This window comes from Pteropus vampyrus, unplaced genomic scaffold (assembly GCF_000151845.1).
Source record: "Pteropus vampyrus isolate Shadow unplaced genomic scaffold, Pvam_2.0 Scaffold99, whole genome shotgun sequence".
Taxonomy (NCBI): Eukaryota; Metazoa; Chordata; class Mammalia; order Chiroptera; family Pteropodidae; genus Pteropus; species Pteropus vampyrus.
In genome coordinates this window covers 4,047,954-4,057,301 of record NW_011888880.1, presented here as the reverse complement: position 1 = coordinate 4,057,301, position 9,348 = coordinate 4,047,954, and the positions used below count along the sequence as shown (strand labels likewise).

Here is a 9,348-nt window from a genome sequence, read left to right as displayed (position 1 = left end):
GTTTCAAAGCCCTTCTACCTCCCCACCCACCCAAGCAACCATGTTTTGGTAAAACTTGCCTCCTGTGGACCTATCATCCTTCACAGTATCATAGAAAGTTCATAAACTATAAATTAAGGTAATTAAAAAAATCAGTTTGTTTCTTTCATCTCTCTTAATTCACTCTGTGTATAATGAGATTGGGCAATTGACTTTATCAAGCCCGTAAGACTGAAGTGCGGTCTGTAAAGCCACCAAGAATGGCTGACAAAAAGTAAACACGCATGAGACCCAACACATCAATCCCGTACAAGTGTCTCCAGTAGGACCAGCGGGTAAAGGTACAGACGCCTCACCAAACGCACCTGAGTCCATGTCATCGCTGTGAAAATACGAGCTGCACTGGCTGCTGCAAATGCTGGTGAAGGAGGCGACAGAATTTCTGTTGCTGTTGCAGTCGCTGCAAAGAGGTACATGTTACGCCGGCCGCGCACTCGCCAGCGTCTCCCTGGGACTTCTTATGAGACAAACTTATTGTGCCACAGTTACGTTTAGTAACGTTTTATAGAAAATATGAGAAAGGTAAACTTGTCCGACGATTTGTCATCCTTTTAAAAATATATGTATTTTCAATTCAATCACTTCTCAAACGTTTTATGTCATATAATCTAATCCTAAATGATTTTTTAAAAATGTCTAGTTATCAAAAAATTTTACATGTATAGTGATGAAACTAGGAGTTAAACCAAACTAAAAATTCCATATAATCTATTCAGTGGTATATGCCTGTAGTTAATTTGTTAATAGAGACAAATTATGTGCTGTGTCACGATCTCTGCCTTTCAACTCTTTCCGGTAGCTTAAATCATGAATTATTGATGGCAACTTCTCCCCACCTCAGAGCTCAGGACAGGATGTAAAAGATCGGTAATGGTGAACGTCGAAGGAAAGAAGGTTTAAAATGGCTGTGTGTGAATATGGATATGACACAGATTTCTGAAATAATACAGGAGAGGAAATATTTTTTTCCTCTCGCAATAAGTAAAAATGACTTATTAAACTTCAAACTTACATGTAAACTTTCTATTTTTGCCTACAGAAAGATGGTCAGGGTAATTTTAATTACTTGATAACTAGACTTTGAGGTAAGAAAGTATTTTTAGACATGTAATTTCCCACTGGAGAGAAACCACAGGGTCCTATTAAAAATGAAATGGTAAAAGTGGTTAATCTATGTGATATAGTATTAAATCTCTAGGAATAATTAACTCTTATGTATTCATTAAAATCCTTTTCACTTAGAAATTGGAATAGCAGAGTGGCTAAGAGCCAAACTGTGAGCCAGACCACCTGGTTTCACAGGTAAATTAGGTAATCTTGTGGGCCTTCTCTGTCAAATGGAGTTACTGCCACTCAGGACCGTGGTGGGAATTATGTGAGATCATCCTGTTCCCCCACGTGTCTGGTAAAAATTTGTTTTTAATGTTAGCTATTAGTTTATACTAAACGTCTCTGATGGGAACAACTGTGAACAATAATTACTTAATATATTTTCATTGTAGAACACTGTGCAATACATAAGAGTGAATAAGAGAGTTGTCTTCAATTAATGGAAATAAAACGGGAGATGCTGAAGGCGAACACACAGCATAGATAGAAGGTCACAACGGTTCTCAGTGAGGTTTCAGGTAATACAAGGATTCAAAGGAGATAACACACTTTGAACTAAGGAAGTTAACTGAAAAAGGCATCATTTGAGAGTCTGGTAAGAAGATGACAACAGAGCTTGGATGTTGTATGGTGCGATGGGTTGAACTGTGTCCCCCTGAAATTCATACGTTGAAGTCTAACACCCAGGATGCCAGAATGTGATCTTATTTGGAGTGGGGGTCTTTGCCAAGGTAATCAAGTTAAAATGAGGTCGTTAAGGTGGGCCTTAATCCAGTGTGGCTGGTGTCTTTAGAAGAAGAGAAAATTTGGACCCAGAGTCATGGGTGGCTTAGAGAGAAGATGATGTGAAGAGACATAGAGACAAGATGGCCATCTACCAGCCAAGGAGAGGAGCCTGGGTCAGATTCTTCCCTCACCGCCCTCAGAAAGGACCAACCGTGCTGATACCTCAGTTTCGGACTGGTAGCACTAGAACTGTGGCTAATAAATAAATACATTACTGTCATTTAAGCCACTCAGTTCGTGGTACTTCGTTACAGCTGCCCCACCAAAATTACAGAGAAGGCACGCAAGAGAAGAGAAATACACAAGGCTGGGTGTGGAGGTGAGTGAGCGGGATTAGTCCAACTGGCTTGGAGCAGAAGAAGAAAGAGGAGAAACAAGATGAAAAGAACGGCTCTCTCCTACCCCGCTCTCCAGTAATCGGAACCAGATATTTGAAAAATGTCAATGGAGGCACGTTTTGCTTATTTGCTACACATGTTATACAATCCATGACAGAACAAGAGGTTTCCCAAATTAGGTCCACACCACTAGAGAAAAAAAATGCTCTTTCCAAATTACTCAGATGATAACAGGGAAACATTCGAAAGCTTATGTTGTCTCACTACACTCTGTCTGGCATCGCTAAGAGCCAGAGGTTATTTTGTGAGAGTAAAAAAACGAAAACAACAATAGCAAAATTTTTTCAAGACCATTGTGTTAAATACAGAATCACATTTGACTTTGTTGATGAAATCGGCTTAAGGAATTAATGAATTACCTGTAAGAGTCTCTGTTGCTGATGGTGTCATGACCTGAATCTTCCTGCTCGTCTCCTGCCACGTTAAAACAGACGCGTTTGCTGTTTCTCTCCCCCTTCTCATTGTCGCTGTCGAGTGGCACTAGGCTCTCTGATGCTTTACGCTCTAATTTAGGAGAGTATGTTATCGAAGACAGAAGGCTGCATTGAGATATTTAAAAAAAGAAAAAAAGAATAAATGCACGTTGTTTGCAAACTGGCTGCTACAGATAACTATCTTACTTGTAGATATGATAGACTTACAAATATGTCTAGAGTGTGTCTATGTTTCGTGTGAAATAAATACAATACTGTATAAAAAGCCTGTCACACAAAGGTCAATTTTTCCTCCCAGAATAAGAGAAATAGCACATAATTTAGACCAGAAAGCTGTGTTCAAATCCTGCTTCTCCAAATTATTAGTTTTGTTATCGAAGCAAAGCTATGACATTTCTCTTTGGCATCTAAAAAATGAGAATAATAAAAATAACTAACTCCCAGGACTGCTGTGAGAATGAGAACGACGCATCCTCGGTACTCAGTGGGTGTCACCTCCCTCCCTTAGCCTTTCTTGCCACTGTCACCATCATATGAAAATACTGGGGAACCTTTAAAGTACTACTCAAATATTAAAACAAACACTAAATGTGCTCAAACATCCTCAGTAGCTAAGCCTCAGATATTAAAAACCCATCTATCCATCGAGCACCCCCCCAACCCGGGGGTCTCCCAGGTTTTCTCTATTCGACGAGGAGAATATTGTACTGGCAATCCTTTCTCACTGCTCAGACCGACAGGAGTCCTGGCTGCCGTGAACATAAGACACTAAACAGAGTCACACGCAAGGTGAAGACAGGAACCCAGCAGGGGCTCCTCCCACCTCTTCCGCAATCCAGTCAGGATGACACGTCACAAATCCGCCCAAGTGAAGAGTTCTTCCAACTCGGCTCAAGGCGAAAACTCCACCTTCAGAGGCCGAATTGCTTTAAACCTCGACTCTGAACTTTGAGTAGCACTGATTCCACCATTTCTAGCCTTGAATGTTTGGCTGTCAAAGGTTTCTGTTAGAACTAACTCAAAATTACGCAAAAAAAAAAAAAAAAAAAAATGGAATAGTCTTTCCTATTGAGCAATGTGCTCTAAAACTTGCAAAATAAATTAAACCACATGTGGAAAACGGGCCCATGCATGCCTCCTCCAGCCGGCCACCGTCGTCTCATCTACCAAATAGCGATGACGGCCTGTCCTCGACAAGCACACGCACAAATCTCCACACTCGTTTTTCCACAGCGGCGTCATTTGCTTTGCTATTTCAAGGCCATGAAAACGCTTCATACCTCTTAAAACATAACCCATAACATCAAACCCAATGCTGTGCACTGAGTCAATATTCATTAAGTAATTTCACTAACTAACTGATTAGACACATTTATTGTACTATGCATTGTTCTTGGTGCTATGCAAGTAGCAGCTTATAAAACAAAAAGCCTCTGCCTTCTTGCAGAGTAAATTCTCCTGGGAGGAAACAAACAACAAACGAGTAAACTGTATAGGGTATCAGGTAGTGACAAATGTTAAGAAGAAAAATAAAGAAGGGTAGGAAGCCAGAGCTGCAGCTTCAAACAGCGTAGTCAGGTAAGGTCTGTGGTGTAAGATGACGTGGGAATAACATTCTCTCTCTCTATATATATAGTTTTTTAGACACCAATGAAAATCAAGAAACTGTGTTACATTGCTCAAGGCCCTGTGAGGCTAGGAATTACTTTAAACACAGTTTTTCTATTTGGAAGGAAACTTTTACGTCATGTAAGACAGACTTTGTGTGTATTCACTCCCTTCACCCAAAAGACTAAAACATTAGATTAACTCCAATTACCCAAGCGCCACACATGCATAGACAGGCGATCTCTGAATACCAAAGAGAAAAGGTACAGGAGTTCTCATTCTGCAAGGAGTCTTCTGAGCTCTATGTATCTTTTAAATTAGAAGTCAGTGGACGTGACATGCGTCCCTTCTAGGTGAAAGACTTTCTGCCAGTGTTCTCGTTCTCAGCCCCGTTCAGTGACAATTCGAGACATTCCAGCTGCAAGGGCTCCATTAGCTTGGACTTGAGTGAGGTCAGTATGGAGCAGAGACCTTGTGACTCTGACGGGCATGGGGAAGCCTTGTTGAGAGGCTTTTTTTATTACCTAACAATGAAGGGGGTAAAAAGCAGGTATAGAAAGTAGAAGATGTCTAGGAAAACAGGACGTGAGTGGCTGGGACACAGAAGTATTTACTCTATCCCAGGGAACTAGGCACAGCCTCTCTACACACCTGCCGTTAGCCTGACACCTGCGTGCCTGGAAGGCCAGCCACGTGGAGCTCAGGGGCAGGGCTGAGCAGGAGGTCTGTCAAGTGCCAGAACGGAAAGAGGCCAGCGCAGCTGGAGCTCAAGGAGACGAGTTTAGGAAGCGGGGGCAAGAGAAGCTGCGCAAGGTCGAGCAGGCCACGATAATGTGCTCGGTAATATTTTAATTGCATTGTAATGCCATTAAGTGGGTTTAAGCAGGGGACCAGCATGATTTACCTTTACAGGCCTCTCTGCACCTGCTGAATGTAGAATGTATCAGAGAGAAACACAGCTGAAAACCCCTACAGCAGGCACTCGTGAGGGGACGATGGTGACCCAGTCTAAGGGTAGATACATTGTGAGGTATGAAACTGACAGAGCTCGATGCGGTATTGAAGGTGAAGGGGATGGAAAGAGAAGAATCAGAGATGGTACCTGGATTCCGGCTTCATGAACGGAAGAGACGGGAAATATTTTACTGAGAAAGGGAAGCCCCTCACGGTGGAGGGGTTGAACTAGAGTAGAGTGCGATAAAATCTAGAATTCAGTTTTGGAAACAAATTTAGGTTTGAGGCATCGGTGATACATCCCAGTGGTTCATAAACCACATCACAGAGATGGAGCACGTAATGATCTCATTGTGTCTGGTGCATACACATCTATAATACATGTTAGTTTGTATTAAGCTGTGTTCTCTTTAATACATTTACCGGAAAAATGCTTGGGGAACCTCAAAGATAATTCCATCACCAGCCCTATTGTTCCTGTCTGTAACCCCCAGCCTGCTAAATGTCCCACCAGCAGTTTGTTCGCGCCTCAATCCTCAGGCATATGGCACCTGCCAAATGAAGTCTGTTCTCAAATGTCCTATCTCCAATAGCACCCCCCCCGCCCCCGGCCGGCTCTTTACACATTTTATCCCTGTGAAAATACACAAACCCTGTACTTTAAAATCCCATGGAAGGTTTTGGACTATTCACAAATTATTTTTACTTGTGTCTAGTACTTCAGTGCCATTAACTGGAAAATAAACCATCAAAAGGCAAAAGTATTTAGCATCCCCAGATGAAACAAGAATCACAAAGTACTGATTAAATTTATGATATCACCTTAATTCATGTTGCTGGACAGAAAATTCATCTCAAGTTCCATCTTTGGATCTGAACGAAGTGGGAAGATTTAGTGGAATGCCTATGTGTTAAATACAATTTTATTTCTAGGAGAAGTGTCCCCGAGTGACAGGGTAGCCAGACTTTATGGAAAAACAAGTTCAACATCAGGATCTTTTACAGGAACGAATGACTTCTAGAAAGGCTAGCAATGGGATGTCGTGATGCAATTTCTCTCAAAACTTGGCAAAGCCCCTGAGATCTGCTTCTCCACTCCACAGAGACATCTATGCCTGACCAAGAATAATTACTACATGGTGGGAAAATTGTTTGGTAACTAGCTTTTCAAATAATTTGTCAAGCTCGACTGCACTGCAGCATCTCTAAAAGCAACAGGGAATCCAGGCTGTTGGACAAGTGTACTGTCTTAAAGTAATTACACTGCACGTTGAATTATCTGGAACCTATTTATATTTAGAATTAAATTATATGGCACGCACAGAGATGACCAAGGAAGTCTCTCAGGTCATTTGCTCATTTCACTTTCCTCATAAATATGCACAGTTGAGTAAAGGCCTTTAGAAGAACAGAGTGGGGAAATCTTAAGTAAAAATAGGTAATCATTTTTAGTAGTTTTGGTTAATAAAAATAGCTTAACTTATTTCTGCAACTGGTGTTTTAAATATAAACCATTTTAAACCAAGGAAAGGGAGCCCCTTGACTCTAACCGTTTTCTTGAAAAATACATCTACATTAGCTGACTTTAAAAAGGAAAAGTTAAAAAGTTAATATAGACAAAACTCGGAGAACTGCCAGGCAGTGCTAGGTAGTCAATGTATCAGAAGCCTCGTCTCCCAGGCTGTGTCCACTCAGGCACATCAATAGTCCTGCCATTGACAAAGGACATAACACATAAGAGTAAAAACTGTTGGCCTGAATGGAAGTATGGGATTGGTCTAGATGTTCACCTAAAACCCTCTGATATCTAGGATACATGATTTAATGCTACTATTTATTGCCTTAATAATAAATCTTCCTCTATTCTTTTTTTTTTATGCCTACAGCACCTGGTCTTCCTAGGTGGTCTCCCATCCAAGTACTAACCAGGACCGACTCTGCTTAGCTTCCGAGATCAGATGGGATCGAGCGTGTTCAGGGTGGCATGAATGTAGACTATTCACTTCTTAAATACCTCAGGGGAGAACAAAAACTTGTTTCTCATATAGAGCATATCATATAACTGATTTGTTAAATAGAGCAAAATATAATGCCCTAAAATATAAATTTCTCTGTCACAAGGCACATGGTCATTCGAAGACAATTCAAAAGTATCACACAATTGTTTAAAAATCTCCTTCTGTCTTCTTAGCAACCTCAAACTGTTTAATTCATCTGTAAATGGGGCAGTCACAATATAATATACCAAATATTATAAGGAATTTTTAAAAACTAGTGTATGAGACATAGGAAAACAGAATTTTAATTCTAAATTGACTCATTAAAACATCAGGAAAAATAGCATAGAAAATAGTAAATATTTAAAGATACTCTTATAGAAATCTGATGCATCCACTATGATGATTTTGATCTCTAAATTTCAAAGATGTATAAAATAAGAGATCATATCATTTAAGACTTTATTAGTATAATGTCTAATTGCAACAAAGGCTTAGAATAAGTTCAAACTACTTTGTCAACACTGAATTATCCATGGAAGTATGAGATGATGTTTATGTATGCGAACTACACAACACACATCCGATAGCAATCTAAATCTGTAACTCAAACTGAGGTACAATTAAAAGAGGATTAGAGGTGTTTATACCATTTTCAGATTCTACCAACTTCGGATATATTCAACGATTTCGATCCTTGAGTGATGAGCAAGCATAACGTTATGCACTATGTTGATCACTTTTCGCATTAATTTTTATAATTTTTCACCACAAACTAGTAATTTGTTATTATTTTTACCCAGTTTTCACATGAGACACTGTGCTGCCCCAAATCCCACACTGTTTTGACCACGCACAGCTGCCTTGACTAGATGTGGAACAGAATCACACTCAATGATGAGGAAAATCACCCGACAGAGTTCAGGCAACTCGCCAACCACTGAATTCTTATATAAGAATCAGCATTCATCTCTTTGGAAAAGTTACCATTAACTCTGCCTCACTTGGTAAAAACTTTCAAATTATTGCCACAACTATTTAGAGTATTGCTTAGTAGATCATTGATTCAACCGGAAGTGAAAAAAAGTATTGGTTGTTGGTCTCAGGGATACATAATTTTGGATTTACTCCTTTAAGAAGTATGGTAATGACTTGTTATATTTTATATTTTTCCTAAATATCTAGCGAGTGCCTATACACTAAATACCGTGCTTTGCTCTGTAAAAGCTACAAGGAAATCCCTATACACAGTAGCCTTTCGACCATATCTTTCAATTTAATATTGTCACACTACAATTTATTTAGTATTTTCTATACAATAAAATTTTGTTATCCTCTCCCTGGTACTAAATCCTTCCTTAAAATAAATAGCTATTGATATTTGCCATGTTCTATCACTTTTAAGGTGATAGAATGAAGAGGATCTATATGGTCTGCAAAAATCTCCTATTTTCCAAAAACTAAAGAGAGAATGATGGATGTTCAAAAGTCTCATTTTTCTATAGCTATTTTATTAGGCACGTTTAAAAATATAGTAACTAAAATACTTACTCGTCTATTTGACAAACACACATCTCCACCTCTTTCAGTGCAGTCTGCAGTTTGCACAGCAGTTTTTGATAGATATCTTGGGTTTCTAAGTCTTCTTCTTTTAACAAATACCGGAGACCGTGACCATCCTGCTGTCCCAGGGACAGGCCCGAAGGGGCCGCCATGGTCGTAATCGTGTGCTGAATGTACACCATAGGGCTCAGTTTCCCTGAGGAGGTAAAAAAATCATGCCACGGTGATATTTACTACCTTTAACTTATAGTAACAATCCAGTACAATTCATTTTAGAGGTCCAGGCTTACAGAAAATAAACTGCCAAGCCAATGCTGAATTTAATTTAATTTAAGCTGATGGGGAATTGTGATTAAAAGCTAGGAATACAGTTCAATCCCACACCCTGCTGTGATGGTAGAGAATGACCTCATGCATCTCTTGCAGCTGCTTCCCTGAATGTATCTCATAGTTATAGGG

At 39.8% G+C, this 9,348-nt stretch overlaps 1 protein-coding gene and 1 non-coding gene across 2 annotated transcripts in view; both read right to left on the bottom strand.

The window, feature by feature from the left end:
- The window catches only part of PREX2 (phosphatidylinositol-3,4,5-trisphosphate dependent Rac exchange factor 2), a 192,216-nt gene that overhangs the window by 88,982 nt on the left and 93,886 nt on the right, over positions 1-9,348 (bottom strand). The window contains exons 25-26 of the mRNA XM_011364627.1: positions 2,693-2,872; positions 345-439 (exon numbers count right to left, since the gene is read on the bottom strand). Of these exons, the coding sequence (XP_011362929.1) occupies positions 345-439; positions 2,693-2,872 (275 nt within the window). The remainder of the gene's footprint in view (positions 1-344; positions 440-2,692; positions 2,873-9,348) is intronic.
- On the bottom strand, positions 7,207-7,325 carry LOC111742715. The gene has a single exon (XR_002781437.1). It is a non-coding gene; the product is annotated as a 5S ribosomal RNA (ribosomal RNA).